This window comes from Dendrobates tinctorius, unplaced genomic scaffold (genome assembly GCF_039654945.1).
Source record: "Dendrobates tinctorius isolate UK_male_01 unplaced genomic scaffold, ASM3965494v1 ptg000046l, whole genome shotgun sequence".
NCBI lineage: Eukaryota > Metazoa > Chordata > Amphibia > Anura > Dendrobatidae > Dendrobates > Dendrobates tinctorius.
In genome coordinates this window covers 15081983-15102762 of record NW_027361714.1, presented here as the reverse complement: position 1 = coordinate 15102762, position 20780 = coordinate 15081983, and the positions used below count along the sequence as shown (strand labels likewise).

The following is a 20780-nucleotide window of genomic DNA, read 5'->3' as shown; positions in this document are numbered from 1 at the left end:
AACAGCACTTGCCCGGGTGCGCCAGGTCTTGACTCCAGCCGTTGGGGGAGGGGTGGGCAGCCCAGTTAGGGAGGTTTAAAAATTGGCATATGTAGATGTGTTGGCTGGACATTCAGCTGCTTCAAAGGGTGTAACTGGGCAAGTCCGAGGAAGAGGAGGAAAAAACCGAGGCACTTTTCTGGTAACCTATGTGTCATCAGGGGAAGGTGGGACAAAATCCTTTGAAACCCATGCATGGTTCATTTTAAATGAAGGTTAGATCATCAACATTTTGGGTCGACAGACGGGTCCTTTTTTCTGTCAGGATTGATCCAGCAGCACTGAAGACTCGTTCAGATAACACACTAGCAGCAGGGCAAGCGAGCTCCTGTAAGGCATATTGTGCCAATACAGGCCAGGCGTCCAGTTTAGAGGCCCAATAGTCAAAGGAGAATGACCTGTGAGGGAGAACATCAATATGGGAGGAGAAATAGTTTGTAACCATAGTTGACAACTGCTGCCTCCTGTCACTTTTAATCGATGCATTATAAGCAGTCGTGTGAGCAGTACTTGAGAAATCATTCCACAACATGGTCATTAAAACCCTGTCTCCAACGCCACTTCTGCTGTATGCACCACAAACACCTCTTCCATTGTGCCCACTACGGCTCGTGGGAGAACCAGCACAGCTTGTGTGTGCTGGGAAAGCCTCAAACGGTTTACCAGAGTTGCTTGTTTGTTTGCCAATATTATCACCTGTGGCATGATGTTGTGTAATTTGCCTTTGTAGCGTGGATCGAGGATGCTGGCCAGCCAGTAGTCGTCATACCTCATTTTGGCAATGTGGGGGTCCCTTTTTAGGATCCGCAAGGCATAATCGAACATGTAGGCCAATGTTCCAGGTGTCAATGATGCACTGCCCGTGGTGGGTGGAGGAGCAGTTTGTGGCACATCCACATCCCTATAGTCACGCACAAACACTGTCCCTGACCTTGGAACGCCAAGAGATGTTACAGTATGAGGAGCGTTCAGCTGTGTAAGGTGTATTAAACAAATTAAATCAACGGATATATTATGTAAGTCACAGACGCTCTCACAGTATGTATTGGACCGTAATCCAACAAGCAGATATACGGAACTGTATCAGAAGTGTACAGCTGTATACGATTTTTGTGCAACTAAATCTCCGTATATGTATTTACGGAGTGTCACACACATGCTGACTAGGTATAAAAGTGACTAATGCGAACGGCAGATATACACAATACTGTTGGAGAATCGGACAGCTCTATACGATGTGTGTAAGGAAAATTGTCAAGCTCCGTGTATTTGTACACGGAATGACACGCTGTCTCTGTCTAGTTTAGACCGTTATCCAACAGCAGATATACGAAACTGTTTGAAAAACGGACATGACTAAAGTGTAGGTCTGGAAAAACGGAAAAACTCCTCTGCTTTTTTTTCTCCCCAGTCACACACAGGTAGCTTCTATTTGTCCGTGCTAGAAGGCAGTACATGGTAGTGTGCGAGGAGCGTACACCTCTGTACCATGTATGTAAAGTTGTCAAGCTCCGTGTATTTGTATACGGACTGACACACGCTGTCTGTCTAGTTTAGACCGTAATCAAACAGATATACGAAACTGTTTGAAAAACGACAACTCTAAGATGTAGGTCTGCAAAAAACGGACAAACTCCTCGGCTTTTTCTTCCAGAGTCACACCCAGATAGCTTCTATTTGTCCGTGATACCAGCCGGTACACGGTAGTGTGTGAGGAGCGTACACCGCTAGACGGTGTGTGAAAGAAAGAACGCTCAGTAACTCACCAGGACAAAATAAAATTTGGAGTGCTTTGAAAAAAGCAGTTTGAACAGCAGTGTGCACACAGCAATGCAGGTAGCCTTAAAAGGCAGCGTAATCACCACCAGCGCTGCTGCACACAACAAAAATCCTCCCCTTTCACTGCACACTAAGGCTAAGTGCACACGTACCGGAACTCTCGCGGAAATTACCGCGAGAATTCCGGAATTCCATTCCGCAGGAAAATCGCATTTTAAATTCCCGCGATTTTCCCGCGGAAAAACTAGCATTTTGCAAGCGTAATTAGCTTGCAAAATGCTAGCGTTTTCCAAGCAATCTGTAGCATCGCTTGGAGAACTGATTGACAGGTTGGTCACACTCGTCCAACATAGTGTTTGACGAGTGTGACCAACTTTTTACTACTGAGGCCGCCTATGCGGCCTCAGTAGTAAAAGATAGAATGTAAAAAAAATAAAAAATAGTGTTATTCTCACCTTCCAACGTCCCGCGCATCCGTTCCCAGTAATCCTTTGCGAAAATGCCCGCGATGACGTCCATTCTCGTGGGATCGCGATGTCTCGCGGTTATTCGCGATGACGTCGCGCGAATGACCGCGAGACTTCGCGATCCTGCGAGAACGGATGCCATCGCGGGCATTTTCGCAAAGGCTTACTGGGACCGGGAGCGTGGAGAGAGGCGGGAATGCTGCGCGGGACGCCGGAAGGTAAGAATAACAATATTTTTTATTTTAAATTCTATTTTTTACAGGGATATGGTACCCAAAGCCCGGAGGACAGTCTCCTCTCCTCCGGATCGTGGGTACCATCCGCAATTGTTCTGCTTACTTTCCGCATGGTGTGCACAGCCACATGCGGGAAGTAAGCGGAACAATGCATTCCTATGGGTGCGGGATCGCCGCGATTCCGCAAATTAATGAGCATGCTGCGTTTTTTTACCGCGAAGCGATTCCGCCGCGGTAAAAACCGCAGCATTAGCACAGCATTGCGGAATCCCATAGGAATGCATGGGATGCTTATTTTTCGCGTTTTCGCGGCAAAATCGCCACGGAAACGCGAAAAAAACGCCACGTGTGAACTCAGCCTAACTGTACAGTGAAAAGCGCTATCAGCAGAAGCAGTTTTTTTTTTTCTTCTTCCCTGCCTAACGCTCTCCCTGCTCAGAATCAACAGCAGCACCTCTCCCTATTGTAAGATCGGCAGAAGTAAGATGGCGGTCGGCGTTCACAGCCTTTTATACCCACCGTGACGCCACACAAAGCCAGCCAATCACTTCAATGCCCTTCTCTAAGATAGTGCTGGCCGCTGCGCATGTCATCACGTTGCCCACAGTGTGCGTCCTCCATCATTGGGTGAGAAAAGGCGCTGAAAGCATCATTTGAAACGCGACTTTGGAGCAGTGATCGGCGACCTCACGCTAGGGTCGGGTTTCGATCAGCGAAACCAGACTTTGGCGTAAGTCGGTGATCTTTGAATCTGACCGACCTGTTTCGCTCAACTCTACTCTTAACATTTTTCCGGGATCGTAATATACACTTTACAAGATTGAAATTGTAACATCAAGAACGAAAAGCCATGGAGTTAAAAAATCCCACTGGTTTGGAAGACATGGCAATGGTATGCAAATGATGGAGAAAAAATAGAAACTAAATTTTCAAATCATCTCAATTTATTCAGTATTGAATATAAGCACCACATGCACTTAAAACCTTTGGTTGCTTTTATTGAGGTTATTTATGGTTATCTGAGGAATGTTCTGTAACACTGAACGCACTCGGGCAAGGAAATAATGAAGATCTGCTGGGGGTAGCTTCCTTTGCTGATCAATGACATCACAGATGTGCTACATGGGAGACAGTCTCACCATGCTGCTGACCATAGTAGCAAGTTTAGATAAAGCAGGCTGCTCAAAGTAGGACGAGCAACATGTGGCCTGGTGTGGTCATGTCAAAAATGGCTCCTGACCAAACAGGCAAGCATGTCTAGATGGAAGTCATGATGACGTCAAGTACACGATGGCCAAACAACCTTGGGGTTGTAGCCAGGTGAAATGGGATTGCCACAAAGTGGTTGGACCAGATAGCAAAGCAACGCTGCATTTGACAAGAGGAATTTACCCTGACTGTCCTAATGAAGTCTGGTCAGAAATGTAGCACCTTTAACAACAGTTGAGGCCTCTGAGGACTAAAAGTATGTACACCATGGACATGATTTTAGAACATATCCGGGTGAAGTGTCACTGGATGCGCTGCCGATGCACACACTTCCGTTCAAAAGTTTGTGGTCACTTAGAAATTTCCTTATTTTTGAAAGAAAAGCACAGTTTTTTCCAATGAAGCCAACATTAAATGAATCAGAAATACACTCTATACATTGTTATTGTGGTAAATGATTATTCCAGCTGCAAATGTCTGGTTTGTAATGCAATATCTTCATAGGTTTATAGAGGCCCATTTCCAACAATCACTCCAGTGTTCTTATGGTACTTTGTGTTTGCACACTGTGTAAGAAGGCTAATGGATGGTTAGAATACCCTTGAAAACCCTTGTGCAAGGTATGTTAGCACAGCTGGCTGATTAGAGAACAGTTTGGCTGATTAGAGAAGCTATAAACCTGACCTTCCTTTGAGCAAGTTGAGAATCTGGAGCATTACATTTGTTGGTTACATTAAACTCTCAAAATGGACAGAATAAAAAAAAAGAACTTTAATGTGAAACTCGACAGTCTAGTCTTGTTCTTAGAAATGAAGGCTATTTCATGTGAGAAATTGCCAAGAAACAGAAGATTTCCTACAACTGTGTGTACTACTCCCTTCAGAGGAGAGCACAAACAGGCTCTAACCAGAGTAGAAAGAGAAGTGGGAGGCCCCGCTGCACAACTGAACAAGACAAATGTATACATTAGTGTCTGTAGTTTGAGAAATCAACTCCTCACAGGTCCTCAACTGGCAGCTTCGTTAAATAGTACAAGCAAAACGCCAGTGTTAACGTCTACAGTGAAGAGGCGACTCCAGGATGCTGGCCTTCAGGGCAGAGTGGCAAAGAAAAAGCCATATCTGAGACTGGCTAATAAAAGGAAAAGATTAATATGGGCAAAAGAACACAGACATTGGACAGAGGAAGATTGGAAAAAAGTGTTATGGACAGACGAATCCAAGTTTGAGGTGTTTGGATCACACAGAAGAACATTTGTGAGACGCAGAACAACTGAAAAGATGCTGGAATAGTGCCTGACTCCATCTGTCAAGCATGGTGGAGGTAATACGATGGTCTGAGGTTGCTTTGGTGCTGGTGAAGTGGGAGATTTGTACAAGGTAACAGGGATTTTGAATAAGGAAGGCTATCACTCCATTTTGCAACGCCACACCCTGTGGACAGCACTTGACTGGAGCCAATTTCATCCTACAACAGGACAATGACTCAAAGCACACCTCCAAATTATGCAAGAACTATATAGGGAAGAAGCAGGGTGCTGGCATTCTATCTGTAATGGAGTGGCCAGCGCAGTCACCAGATCTAAACCCCACTGAGCTGTTTGAAAGAAAATTATTTCAAATAAAAATCTTTTCTTCGAACCTTGTCAATGTCTGGACTAGATTTTAAATTCATTTGGCAACTCATTTGATCAATAAAAGTATGCGTTTTCATGGAAAACACAAAATTGTCTGGGTGATCCCAAAATTTTGAACAGTGGTGTACCTGTTCGATTCCCCCTGTTTTTCAGACACACACACACATACACACACACACACACACACACACACACACACACAAGTCCAAGCATATGTTTTTATTTAGGAAAGCAAGGCACAAATTTTGTTTCTTGGTAATTTCAGTCATAACAGATGATTTTATTTTATATTCGTTATGCTTTTTATGTAATGAACACTGACATTATGTGCCTGGTTTGGCAGGTTTTTTCAAGAGACAGACCACATAAATAAGATCATTACTACAAGAATCCACTAGGCTTTTGTCCTGATGAATTGGTCCTGCGTTGACCTCAAAATGAGTTAACTTTGTAAACCTGCTAAAATAAAGTTCAAGTAAAATATTTGTTGGATATAATTATCAGCAGCTCATCAAGTGACACTTCACCTGGATATGTTCTTGCAGCTGATATATGTGTGTTTGATACATGTTGCAACAGGTGAGCAGATCCATGTTCTTTTCTGTGTTTGGTTTTACATTTAAAACCAGACTCCCTAATGTCCTCCGAAAAGGCTTGACTCCCTAGCAAGTCAGCCCAAAAACCTCTAAGTTGTGGGATCCCAGCATGCAGAGAGGTCCAATAACGCTCTGCTCTCACTCTTGCAAGCATTTCCACTGGAAAAGGGGCTACAGGGGTGGTTAGAATCCACTATGAACGTCTGGAACCCGCTATTAGGAAGTTATGGAGTGACTGTTGGTAGAGAGAGTCAGGCCCTTTGGGGAGATATTAGGGAGTGTTCAGCTCACTTTTGTCACTTATATTGAGAAAATCCACCAGTCTGGGGCTGCCCACTTTTATTCAATAAAAAGATTAGCACCTACTGGTGCCAGGTAGTCTTTTTAAAGGTACTTATGTCTGCCTCCTAGTGGTAGCCAGATATAGTCAAAAGTCCTTAGTCACTCTACATGGCAGGGACAAGAAATGGTACAAAACACTAAATAAATTGTTTTTTTAAATCTAAGATTTATATCACAGTCTGACAGTCTTTCTGCACCATAATCACAATAGGGGAATAATCGTTTTCAAATTCAACCACTAATAAATATTTATGCTTCAAAGAAAATTCCTTAAAGGGTATTGAGGTCCTGACCCCATTTAAAAAGATGAATGCATTTCATTGCAGCTAATCTCTGCTGTGACTCATTAGGGCTAGACCAATTATGCCATTGATATATCATAATTTGCTTTGTCATACATATTCAACATACACACAAGTTGCTTGGACATTAGCAATGGAATAAGGTGTTTCTAGGTCAGCATTGAAACGTACCTGTTTGCGTTTCATTGTAAGGTGTCCAAAACGGACCAGACGCTGATACAGCCCGTTCATTGTTTCCTCCACTGGCGTGTCGGCTGTGCTTCCTCCAAGTATGAGGAGAAGATGGTGGAGACTGCTCGGGGGATACTACAGGTGACGTGGACTCCTTACCGAAGAAAGGAAGAAATAAATGAATATTCTTATACTTTTAGTGGTAGTTAAATGTCTTCCGTATATAAGGCAGTTCTCAGTAACATAATACAGTGTTAATAAGGCCAACATAGCTTATTGGCTTGTTTGGGTCACAAAGTCAAAGTAGTCACTGAGGGGGTGGACAAACAAAAAGGTAAACCTATAATGTCTTTTATTGAATCCAATCTCTTAAAGCACATCTCAAGCCTCTGCTTCAATGACTTATTTGCCCAGCCCCATTTTCTCTGCTTGACTGCCAGCTCATCAACTATGCCGTCAATACATACCAGGCTAGGGATGAGGGGGCCATGGACACCAGGCTAGGGATGAGGGGGCCATGGACACCAGGCTAGGGATGAGGGGGCCATGGACACCAGGCTAGGGATGAGGGGGCCATGGACACCAGGCTAGGGATGAGGGGGCCATGGACACCAGGCTAGGGATGAGGGGGCCATGGACACCAGGCTAGGGATGAGGGGGCCATGGACACCAGGCTAGGGATGAGGGGGCCATGGACACCAGGCTAGGGATGAGGGGGCCATGGACACCAGGCTAGGGATGAGGGGGCCATGGACACCAGGCTAGGGATGAGGGGGCCATGGACACCAGGCTAGGGATGAGGGGGCCATGGACACCAGGCTAGGGATGAGGGGGCCATGGACACCAGGCTAGGGATGAGGGGGCCATGGACACCAGGCTAGGGATGAGGGGGCCATGGACACCAGGCTAGGGATGAGGGGGCCATGGACACCAGGCTAGGGATGAGGGGGCCATGGACACCAGGCTAGGGATGAGGGGGCCATGGACACCAGGCTAGGGATGAGGGGGCCATGGACACCAGGCTAGGGATGAGGGGGCCATGGACACCAGGCTAGGGATGAGGGGGCCATGGACACCAGGCTAGGGATGAGGGGGCCATGGACACCAGGCTAGGGATGAGGGGGCCATGGACACCAGGCTAGGGATGAGGGGGCCATGGACACCAGGCTAGGGATGAGGGGGCCATGGACACCAGGCTAGGGATGAGGGGGCCATGGACACCAGGCTAGGGATGAGGGGGCCATGGACACCAGGCTAGGGATGAGGGGACCATGTACACCAGGCTAGGGATGAGGGGGCCATGTACACCAGGATAGGGATGAGTGGGCCATATACACCAGGATAGGGATGAGGGGGTCATGTACACCAGGATAGGGATGAGGGGGTGCAGCACATACCAGGATGGGAGACCATATACCAATAAAAAAGCTCGCCATCCGCGCGTATAAAGGGTTCAATAGCTAGTGTGTGTGTATATATTTTATCTATCTCGCTATCTATTTCTTTTTTTAAATCATAAGATTTTCTTTTTGTGTAATACAGAGCTCTGAGAAAAAACGCTTTCGTTTCATTGGGACAATTTCATTGTCTATATGTCTATTTGAGGATTCTTCTCCCGTGTATGAGGCAGGATATTAGAATATAATATACACATATACTTTAAGTCATTTTCTTGTGCAAAAGTAGTTCAAAAATATTGTAAATTGATCATCACTTATTGCATTCACCCAACTGTCTATATCAGGAGGGGGTACAGCACGTTGACTAAAAAATTTGAAATATTGTCCAGAGTTTTTATTTTGTGTGCTTTTTGGGTACTTACTATACAGAAGAAATAATTTTTGATTTGATAGATTGGCCCCTAGAACATTAACGGTGGATGACTGCTGTGTAATACAGCCAGAACCAACTGTGTGTGGAGCACTCCGCTACGACATAGCGCTATTACATTCTAATATTAACATGTTAATATTTTTGAAGTGCCATCTAGTTACACATATGTCTTGTGGCATATTGCTGTGTATAGTACGAGTTGGTGTGCACTCCGTTTCATCATTTATGGTTGCCAGTCAATTTTTTTTTTTTTTTTTAAGTAATAAAATAAATGAATTTTACCTGTTCTGTTGGACCACGAGCCTGAATAGCATCATGACTGACTGAGCTTTTCTTGACATTTGTTCTGCCAGGAGGAGGTGGAATAACTCCTGAATAAGACGAGGAGTTATCTCCGTCTGAACTGTGGGCGACTGAGTGTCTTGAATCTTGCTCGTTTTTCGACACCAGGAACCTCGGCAGAGGCAGATCCTTAACTGAAAAAGGAAGAGAGTGATTTCTATTTGGATTTTTGCTAATAGATAACAGTGTTTGTTTCTGGTTCATTGTGGAAGTTGTGTTTGATTAAGTGGCAGGAGGATTCACCACTGTTGGTTGTCACAGATTATCAAAACCTGAAATGACCCTGTCATTTTCACAGCATACTCTGATGTGAAAGTTCTCTGTCAGCAGCGAGGGGCCGCATAAAGCGCTGCAGCTTGGGTCTGATTATACAGGTGCTTCTCATAAAATTAGAGTATCATATAAAAAGTGAATTTATTTCAGTTCTTCAATAGAAAAAGTGAAACTCTTACACAGAGTCATTACAAACAGAGTGATCTATTTCTAGTGTTTGATTCTGTTAATGTTGATGATTATGGCTTACAGCCAATGAAAACACAAGAGTCATTATCTCAGTAAATTAGAATACTTTATAACACCAGGTTGAAAAATGATTTTATTATTCCTATAATAGTCAAATTCATTGTGGATTTTATTTACCTGTCTGTGGCGGGGTTCACATAACATTTGTCCTGCGTTTTTTTGAAGCCAAAAAATGCCCTCTAATGTAAAAACACTGCATTCTTTACACCCATTTAGAGGCCTTTTTCATACCTACAGTACCTGTTTACTAAAGTTAGTTTTATTCATCCAAAACAGGGCAAAAACTGTTTTGTTTTTCATTGTTATTTATTATGGGTGAAAGAATGCTGCTAAAAAACGCTGAAAGAATTGACATGCTGCAGATCTCAAATTTACTCAGGAAACAAACAGGCGTGTGCATTTAACAAGCGTGATCTCTGAAATCTCATAGCTTCTGCTGATACTGTAAAAAGGCTGCTTTTAATTCACAATAAAAAGAGCTGAAAACACTGCATTTGAACATAGCCTAGTACAGCTGGGATTTGTTGCCATCTGTGGGATTTCCAAGGCTTTAGTCACACATCAGATTTGGTCAGTATTCTGCATCAGTGTTTATAAGACAAAGCTTACCATAACAATACTAAACAGAGGGAGAACATAATGGAAGGATATATTTTACTTGCGTTCCTTGCATTCACTATTGATAATGGGCTTCAACTACTGGTGGAAAAAAAATTGATCAAATGACCTAAAACAAAGCTTGTGCTATACAGCAACCACGATAAAGGAGTTTCCGCTCACACTGCCCTAGATCGCCACAGATACTAGCACAATTACTGCCACAGACCACCTGGCATATAGACATTCACCCCTTCAATGCCCTAAACATCCGTAAACAATTACATTAGATCCCCCTTTGTGCTAGACCTGGATGTTGTTTAACCCCTTAACAATCTATAACAAATGTTAGTCAACAGTTGACATGTATGAACCTGCTTCTTACCAGGCAGATTGTGTCTGTGTTACATAGTCAGTACCTGTCTGTATTTGGAGCCAAATCATTTAAATGCCATTGTCAATCTCTGCCGTTTAAATGACATCCTGACTGATGCACACATGCTCCTGTCGAGTTGGGGAACCATGGTAGACTAGGGTCTGGTAAAGGCCAGATTACTGCCATCTTGGTCTTCCTATGAAGCTCAGATACTAGCTGGTGCCAGAACCCAAACTTTTTGTTACTGTTTGGCCGAATCCAAACATACAGGTGTCCGCCCATCTCTATTAGGAAGTTATGAGGGTTAAAAGTTGACCAGCAATTTCTTTTTGCCAACAAAATCTACAGAAGTGACACCATTCTAAAGACTGTACCTCAAGGTGCTCAAACCTCCATTCAAGAATTTTATTAAATCTTCAGGTGCTTAACAGAAATTTTTGGAAGAAAAAAAAAAATAAATAAAAAACCACGAACATTTAACTCTCCCCCCACCCCCAAAAAAAACAAACTTCCTTTAGTCCAATTTTATTTTCACAAAGGTAACAGGACAAAACGGACCCCAAAATGTGAAATTTCTCCTGAGCATGCCGATACCTATTTTCGCCCTCAAATGGTGTATTTTTGTGTAAAATACTTTTCTCCGAGCCAATCACTGGGGTACACAGACAGTGGGTGTTATGCTGCTTGCCACTAGGAGGACACTAAGTCAACACAGAAAAAAAATGAACTCCTTCCCTGCAGTATACACCCTCTCGCTGGCTGGGAATTCCCCAGTTCAGTGAAAAAGCAGTAGGAGCATTAAACAAATGACAATAACCATAACTGTCAAAACCTAAGAATGCTACAGTGAGCCAATAGGCTAAACAGGGTGGGTGCTATGTTTCCAAATGAGTGGCTCGTAGAAAAGGATTTTACGGTGAGTACACAAAAATCCCTATTTCTCCTACGCCTCGTTGGGGGACACAGACAGTGGGACGTCCTAAAGCAGTTCCTGGTTGGGGAGTATACAACTGCTAATAACCCATGTACCACTGACTCAACGCTGTGGTACTGCCGATTGTAGGATGCATCTGCCAAGAGCTGCATCCGCAGAGGCCTAAGAATGAATTTGGTAATGTTTTGTAAAGGTATGCAGGTTGGACCAAGTCGCAGCCTTGCCGACCTGTTCTGCCGATGCCTGGTGCCGAATGTCCTAAGAGGCACCCACTGGGCGGGTAGAATGCGCCTTAACCCCTTACCTACAATGGACGTAATATTCCGTCCATGTGACCCTGGACCCAATTACCATGGACGGAATATTACGTCCCAGCGATCAGCGGCGCCCACGTGGTGAGCGCCGCTGATCGCGGCCGGGTGTCAGCTGATTATCACAGCTGACACCCGGCACAACGTTAACCCCTTGTACACCGCGATCAAACGCGATAGCGGTGTACCGGGGGTTAAAGGGAAGCATCGGCAGGGAGGAGGCTCCCTCCTTGCTTCCCTGAGCCCCCCACAGCAGCGCAATGTGCAGCGCTGCTGCGGGGGTCTCTTTCCCTACAGGCCCCTGGATCCAAGATGGCGACGGGGGCCTGTAGGGAGCTGACTTCCTCACTGCCTGCAAAGCGCAGGCATGAGGAAGTCTGTAGAACTGCCTGTAACAGATTGCTGATCTGTCACAGTGATCTGTGATGTGACAGATCAGCGATCGATCTGTCACAGGACAGTGATGTCCCACCTGGGACAAGGTAATAAAGTAAAAAAAAAAAAAAAAAAAAAATATTCCCCAATAAATGCATTTTTTCAAAATAAAAAAACAAAACAATAAAAGTACACATATTTGGTATCGCCGTGTCTGTAGCGACCCGCCCTATAAAACTGTCCCATTAGTTAACCCCTTTAGCGAACCCCTTAAAAAAATAAAAAACAAAGCAAAAAAACAGGATTTTTTGGGTTGCTTACCGTAAAATCTGTTTCTCGGAGCCTTCATTGGGGGACACAGAGACCATGGGTGTATGCTTTGCTGCCACTAGGAGGCTGACACTATGCACAAAAAAATGTTAGCTCCTCCTCCGCAGTATACACCCCACCGACCGGCACCAATTTCCTCAGTTAGTGAGAAAGCAGTAGGAGAAGTAACAAAACAGAATGAAAACAGGACAACTCAACTGTAACCAACTGACAAACATAAGAACAGGAGTTGTAAAACATGGGAGGGTGCTGTGTCCCCCAATGAAGGCTCCGAGAAACAGATTTTACGGTAAGCAACCCAAAAAATCCTGCTTTCTCGTTCGCCTTATTGGGGGACACAGAGACCATGGGACGTCCCAAAGCAGTCCCTGGGGTGGGAAACAAACTTCCATCAGGCCAGCGGACTCAACACCGCGGCCTGCAGTATCCGTCTACCTAGGCTGGCGTCCGCCGAAGCGTAGGTGTGGACTCTGTAGAATTTCACAAACGTGTGAACCGATGACCATGTTGCAGCTTTGCAAAGCTGCAGCGCGGAAGCTCTGTGGCGCACCGCCCAGGAGGCACCCACTGCCCGAGTAGAGTGGGCCCTGATCCCCGGAGGGGCTCCGCGACGCTTAACTCTGTAGGCTTCCAAAATTGCCGATCTGATCCAGCGAGCAATAGTGGCCTTTGACGCAGAGTGACCTTTCCGCGCCCCATCAGGGATAATGAAAAGCTCTGTCTTTCGCAAGGAAGTCGTCCTAGACAGATAGACTCTTATCGCCCTAACCAGGTCCAGCTTGTTCAAGGACCGCTCTCGGGGATGAGTTGGATACGGACAAAAGGATGGTAGCACGATATCCTCGTTGAGGTGAAACGAGGACACCACCTTCGGCAGGAAAGAGGGCAGAGGCCGCAGAACTACCTTATCCTGGTGGAGCACCAGAAAAGGGGAGCGGCACGAAAGAGCTGCCAATTCCGACACGCGCCGGACGGAGGTGATGGCCACCAGAAAGGCTACCTTCCAAGAAAGGAGAGAAAGGGAATTATCCCTGAGGGGTTCAAAGGGAGGACCTTGCAGAACCTCAAGAACCAGATTAAGATCCCATGGATCCACGGGCGTCCGGTACGGCGGAACCGTGTGGGCCACGCCCTGAAGAAAGGTCTTAACCTGAGGACGGGAAGCCAATGTTTTCTGAAATAGAATGGACAGCGCCGAAACTTGACCCTTCAGGGAACTGAGGGCAAGGCCCGCATCCAATCCCGCCTGAAGAAACGCTAGGACTGAAGGGAGCGAAAAGGACATGGGCGCGATGTCATTGGTCTCACACCAAGTGAAATAGGCCTTCCAAGTACGGTAGTAGATCTTGGAAGATGATGGCTTTCTGGCTCGGATCATGGTCTGAACTACCTGGTCGGAAAATCCTGCCCGTTTCAGAACCTCGGTCTCAACAGCCACGCCATTAAATTGAGCGGCCGAGAATTGGGGTGGCAAATCGGTCCCTGAGACAGCAGATCTGTTCTCTCTGGAAGCTTCCAGGGGGCGTCCGCGAGAAGGTTGACAATGTCCACAAACCAAGACCTTCTGGGCCAATTCGGGGCGATGAGAATGACTGGAATTCCTTCTGCCTTGATCTTTTTCAACAGGTTGGGAAGAAGAGGCAGAGGAGGGAACAGGTAGGGAAGGTTGAACTGGGACCAAGGAACGGCCAGGGCGTCGGCGCCCACTGCCAGAGGGTCCCGAGACCTGGACACGAATTGTGGGACTTTCCTGTTGAGGCGAGACGCCATGAGGTCTACATCCGGGGTTCCCCACCGAAGGCAGAGCAGATGAAACACCTCCGGATGGAGGGACCACTCTCCTGCCGCGAGACCCTTGCGGCTGAGAAAATCGTCGGCCCAGTTGTCTACACCGGGAATGTGCACCGCGGAAATTGTCGGAACGGAAATCTCCGCCCAACGAAGAATCTTTGACCCCTCCGCCAGGGCTGAGACACTCCGTGTTCCCCCTTGGCGGTAGACAAATGCCACCGCTGTGGCGATGTCTGTCTGAATCCGTACCGGCAGTCCCTTGAGGAGGCTTTCCCAGTGAACGAGAGCAAGATGGATAGCTCGAATCTCCAGAATGTTGATCGGTACTGATTCCCGATCCGACCATCGACCCTGAACAGTGTGGTTGCGGAACACTGCGCCCCAACCGAGGAGACTGGCATCTGTGGTTACTATCTGCCAGCGAATGGGAAGGAAGAATCCTGCTGGAGAGGTCTGCCGTGAAATTGGGCAAAGGGAACTGCCTCTATCGCCGCCACCATCTTTCCCGGGACCCTCCTGGCTGCACGGAGGGACGGGAATCGTGAGATCTGCAGCGATCGTACTTCCTGCTGCAGAGAGAGAATCTTCTCTTGTGGGAGAAAGACCCTTGACCGACGAGTGTCAAACAGAAGGCCTAGAAAGACCAGGCGTTGGGTAGGAACCAGACAGGACTTTTTCATGTTGACGATCCACCCGAAATCGGAAAGAGTGTCCAGGACGATTGACAAACTTTGGTGAGCCTGCTGAAATGAGGGAGCCCTGATCAGAATATCGTCTAGGTACGGGAAAAGAACGAGACCTCTGACTCTCAACAAAGCCACCAACGCAGCCACGATCTTCGTGAAGAGTCTGGGAGCGGTGGCAAGACCGAAGGGCAGTGAGACGAACTGGTAGTGGTGCTGTCTGAGGAGAGAGGCGATAGCCGTAGAGAACCTCGGGATCAAGGCTGGATCCTTTGGAGGCCGGGATTAGAAGAAACGATCCCGTGGGAGAGAGACGAACTGTATCTTGTATCCTGAGGATACGACCTCCCTGACCCAAGCGTCCTCTACGGAGGCCAGCCAAACGTCCCTGAAGGAAGGAAGTCGGCCTCCCAATTGGAAAGGCCCCTCGCGTGTCCAACGATAGTCATGCTGAAGTAGACCGTCCAGATCTGGACGGTCTGCCCTGGGAAGAGTGGGATCGCCAGGAAGGAGTGGGTCTGAAGGAAACTTTCTCTCTCTCCTGGCGAGCCTGCGGTCTCTGTTGGCTGGAGTTGTCCGCCGTATTGAAACGGCGGAAAGTCCGAAAGGGTCGAAACTGACGCCTTAGAGGAGGTCTGCGAGGATTGGACTGAGGGAGGAGTGAACTCGTGCCTCCGGTGGCGTCCTTAATAATCTGGTCCAATTGGGACCCAAAGAGGCGCACCCCCTGAAAAGCCAGGTTAGTGAGGGACTTTTTAGAAGACAAGTCCGCTTGCCAGGCCTTCAGCCAAACTGTACGTCGAATTGCAACTACGTTGCTTGACGCCTGAACTGCACAGGATGCGGCATCCAAGGAAGCGGAAAGAAGATAGTCCCCAGCATGGGAGATCTGATTGGCGAGATCGGCCAAACGCTCCGGTTGCGCCTTATCCAAGACGCCTTGACGAAGGTCGTCTGCCCATGTGGCTATGGCCTTTGCTACCCAGGATGAAGCAAAGATTGGGCACACAGCCGCTGAAGCCGCTTCAAAGGCAGACTTCGCCAGGGATTCTATAATCCTGTCATTAGAATCCTTTAGGGACGCCACGCCTGAAAGCGCAAGAACCGTGTTATTGGAAAGCCTGGACACGGGCGGATCCACCGAGGGAGAGGCCGACCAGTTGTCTGTGAGCTCCTTAGCAAATGGGTAGAGTACGCCTAGACGTTTTCCTCTTTGAAAGCGTCTGGTCGGATCCTCTCTTTCCTTGGTAAAAATCTTCCCAAACTCGGAATGGAAAGGAAAAACCCTGGAGGGAGTTTCTGCCCGTCTGAACGAAACCTCCTGATCTGAGGATTTCGCAGGGGAGTCAGCAATATCGAAAGTATGATGGATCGCTGCACTGTGACCTTCATGTTTGCATCCTGGTCTGAATCCAGCTCTAAAATCCCCTCAGATGACCTGTCCGAAAGCGCTTCACCTGACTCGGGAGAGGAGGCCCGAGAGGGAGGCTGCTGAGAAGGGCTACGCGGTGAGATGGGACTAGGAGAGGAATCCGGCTGGGCATCTTGCCTGGGTCTTTTGCGTCTAACGCTGGCTGACTCAGATGGAACAATTTGGGACCTGCTTGGCCCTGCTGAAGAGTCCAGGGGTAACTTATCAAGAACGGCCACCAGGGACTGAGACACCTTGGTGAGGTCTGCCACTGATTGAGATAGCGAGGAGGCCCAGCCAGGCATGGGGGGTTCACTCTCACCTGGAGCCGTAGATGGCTCCTGGACAGCGTCAGGCTGAATTGGGTTGCTACAATCCAGGCAGAGGGGAGTGGACTGGCCTGAGGGAAGTTTGCGATTGCACGAAGAACATGCAAAGAACTTGACTAAAGTGCAGGGGGGGGGGCAGTAAAGCGGGTACGATCAGACTTAGAGGTAGACATAGTGAAAAGCTGAGGTAATGCCGGAAGGTTGGGGGACAGAGGGCGGAGAAGGGTCAGTCTGCAGTGCAGAGCTACTCACGGTCCGGTGTCCCCAGAAGCGATGCTCTGCGACCTGTCAGTGGATGCAGGTCAGAGCGAAATCCGGCAGATAGACCTCCTGAACGGAAAAAAAGAGCTGGCAGAAGATGATCCGGGAACGAGCTGGTGTCCGGCTAACAGGCTGGTAAAATGGCGCCTGCCTGAGAAAGAGCGCGCGTCCAGGAGAGGAGGGAGGGCGGAGCACATCGCAGGGTTAAAATTCACCGGCCTCTAGCCAATAGCAGGCTGGGCAGGTGAAGGACAGGCCACCGCCTGGAGGGCCTGGGAAGAGCGGGAGAGAAGCCCGCTTAGAAGAAAGGGGCGTGGCCGCGACGCAGCGGCAGGCCCGAACTGAAGCCGGGGCCTAAATTAGTTGCGGCGGCCGCCTGTCTGCAGGGGGTCGGCGCGGAGGTCGGAAGAAGGGGACGCCGCAGCCGCAAGCCGCTCTCAAGGGGAGGAAAGGAAAAAGGCCCTGTGCTCCCTGTCCCCAGAAAGGGGGAGGAGAAGGGGGGAATGCGGGGCCAGCAAAGAGCATGGTGTGCCTATAGATGTAGGGCGACTGCGAGCGACCGCAGCGCCCGCATCCCTGTGCCATTGAAGAGGCCCCCTGTCCGCCGGGAATGAGCGGCCAGGTAATAAAAATTAAAAAAAAAAAAAAATTTATACTCACCCATCCCCGATCCGTTACCTGGGTTTGAAGAAGTCCTGCGTATCATCCAACCGACAGGCTCTGGTAGGCGAGTGGGAGGGAGACTGGCGACAAGGACCCCTGGAGTCGCTGGCACGTCTTGGTGTCGGCGTCCGTCTGGCTGGTCCTGCCGCGGAGAACTGCAAGGATACGGGGTGGCAGTACACGCCGTACTCGCAGACTCCATGTGGGAGTACAGATGTGACTGTTCACTCTGTATCCCTCCGTAGAACCTGTAAAGGAACGACGCACGACGAGGTAGATATGGGTCTAATGAAAGACCCGTGTCCACCTCCTACTGACACTAAGCTAAACTGAGGAAATTGGTGCCGGTCGGTGGGGTGTATACTGTGGAGGAGGAGCTAACTTTTTTTTGTGCATAGTGTCAGCCTCCTAGTGGCAGCAAAGCATACACCCATGGTCTCTGTGTCCCCCAATAAGGCAAACGAGAAATAATGATTTATTATCATACCACCGAACAAAAAGTGCAATAACGCGCGATCAAAAAGAGGCATATAAATATCCATGGTACCGCTGAAAACGTCATCTTGTCTTGCAAAAAAAGAGCCGCCATACAGCGTCATCCGCAAAAAAATAAAAAAACTTATAGCTCGCAGAATAAAGCGATACAAAAATAATTTATATAAAATTGTTTTCATTGCAAAAAACCGACAAAACATAAAAAAAGACCTAAATGAGGTATTGCTGTAACCGTACTGACCCGAAGAATAAAAACGCTTTATCAATTTTACCGCACGAGGAACGGTGTAAACGCACCCCCCAAAAGAAATTCATGAAACGCTGGTTTTTGTTCATTCTGCGTCCCAAAAATCGGAATAAAAAGCGATCAAAAAATGTCACGTGCCCCAAAATGGTACCAATGAAAACGTCAACTCGTCCAGCAAAAAAATAAGACCTCACATGACTCGGTGGGTCAAAATACGGAAAAATTATAGCTCACAATATGTGGTGATGCAAAAACTATTTTTACAATAAAAAGCGTCTTTTAGCATCTGACAGCTGCCAAACTTAAAAACCCGCCATAAATAGTAAATCAAACCCCCCGTTATCACCCCCTTAGTTAGGGAAAAATAATAAAACTAAAAGAAAATGTATTTATTTCCATTTTCCCATTAGGGTTAGGGCTAGGGTCAGGCTGTGTGCACACACTGCGGATTTTGCTACGTTTCCGCAGCGGTTTTGGCCGCTGCGGACCCGCAGCAGTTTTTGCTGCGTTGTACAGTACCATGATTCCCTATGGGAATCAAAAACCGCAATGCAAACGGTGCGGAATTTTCCGCGCGGATTATCTGCGGTTTTCAACCCGCAGAAAGAATTGACATGTCAATTCTTTCTGCGGATTCTGCTGAGGTTTGCCATCTCCTCCATTGAGGAGATGAAAAACCGCAGGGCAAAACCGCAGAGCAATCCGATGGTAAAACCGCAGGTCTTTTGACCTGTAGTTTCATCTGCGGATTTTACAGAATCCGCACCTAATCCGCAGCGTGTGCACACAGCCTTAGGGTTAGGGCTAGGGTTGGAGTTATAATTGGGGGGTTTCCACTGTTTGGGCACATCAGGTGCTCTCCAAAGGCAACATGGCGTCTGATCTCAATTCCAGCCAATTCTGCGTTGAAAAAGTCAAATGGCGATCCTTCCCTTCCAAGCTCTGCCATGCGCCAAAACAGTGTTTTACCCCCACATATGGGGTATCAGCCTACTCAGGACAAATTACAAAACAACTTTTGGGGTCCAATTTCTCCTGTTACCCTTAGGAAAATAAAAAATTGGGGGCAAAAATATCATTTTTGCGGAAAAAAAATATTTTTTTATTTTCACGCCCAGGCGTTATAAACTTCTGTGAAGCACTTGGGGGTTCAAAGTGCTCACCACACATCTAGATAAGTTCCGTGGGGGGGGGGTCTAGTTTCCAAAATGGGGTCACTTGTGGGGAGTTTCAATAGTTTGGGTACATCAGGGGCTCTCCAAACGCACATGACACCCGCAGACCAATCCATCAAAGTCTGCATTCCAAAATGTCACTACTTCCCTTCCGAGCCCCGACGTGTGCCCATACAGTAGTTTTCTCCCACATATGAGGTATCAGCGTACTCAGGACAAATTGGACAACAACTTTTGGGGTCCAATTTCTCCTGTTACCCTTGGGAAAATAAAAAAAATGGGGACTAAAAGATGTTTGTGGAAAAAAATACGATTTTTTTATTTTCACGCCCGGGCGTTATAAACTTCTGTGAAGCACTGGGGGGCTCAAAGTGCTCACCACACATCTAGATAAGTTCCTTGGGGGGTCTAGTTACCAAAATGGTGTCATTTGTGGGGGGGTTCTACTGTTTTGGCACATCAGGGGCTTTCCAAACGCGACATGGTGTCCGATCTCAATTCCAGCCAAAAACGTCAAATGGTGCTGCTTCCCTTCCGAGCTCTGCCATGCGCCCAAATAGTGGTTTACCCCCACATGTGGGGTATCAGCGCACTTAGGATAAATTGCACAATATCTTTTAGGGTCCTGTTACTCTTGGAAAAATAAGAATTGAGGGTGAAAAGATCGTTTTTGTGGAAAAAATATGATTTTTTAATTGTACCGCTGTACGTTATAAACTTCTGTGAAGCCCTTGTGGGTTCAAAGTTCTCACCACATATCTAGATAAGTTCCTTGGGGGGTCTAGTTTCCAAAATGGGGTCACTTGGGGGGGTTTCCACTGTTTAGTTACATCAGTGGCTCTCCAAATGCGACATGGCGTCCGATCTGAATTCCAGCCAATTTTGCATTGAAAAAGTCAAACGGCGCTCCTTCCCTACTGAGGTCTGCCATGCGCCGAAACAGTGGTTCCCTCCCACATATCAGGTATCAGCGTACTCAGGACAAATTGCATAATAACTTTTGCAGCCCAATTTCTACCCTTGGCAAAATAAAGAAAATTGAACCTGAAGTATTTTTTTTGTGAAAAAAAGTTAAATGTTCATTTTTTTTTTTAAATATTCAAAAAATTCCTGTGACGCACCTAAAGGGTTAATAAACTTCTTGAATGTGGTTTTAAGCACCTTAAGGGGTGCAGTTTTTAGAATGGTGTCACTTTTGGGTATTTTCTATCATACAGACCCCTCAAAGTGGTTTCAAATGTGATGTGGTCCCTAAAAATAAAATGGTACTGCAAAAATGAGAAAATCGCTGGTCAATTTTTAACCCTTATAACTTCCTAACAAAAAAA

General features: G+C 47.0%; 1 protein-coding gene across 8 annotated transcripts in view; it reads right to left on the bottom strand.

Moving 5' to 3' along the window:
• REPS1 (RALBP1 associated Eps domain containing 1) overlaps positions 1–20780 on the bottom strand; it is a 176321-nt gene that overhangs the window by 115555 nt on the left and 39986 nt on the right. For all 8 annotated transcript variants that reach the window (XM_073575708.1, XM_073575711.1, XM_073575713.1 and 5 more), the window contains 2 exons: positions 8893–9086; positions 6778–6931 (listed from right to left, as the gene is read on the bottom strand). In XM_073575708.1, the coding sequence (XP_073431809.1) occupies positions 6778–6931; positions 8893–9086 (348 nt within the window). The remainder of the gene's footprint in view (positions 1–6777; positions 6932–8892; positions 9087–20780) is intronic.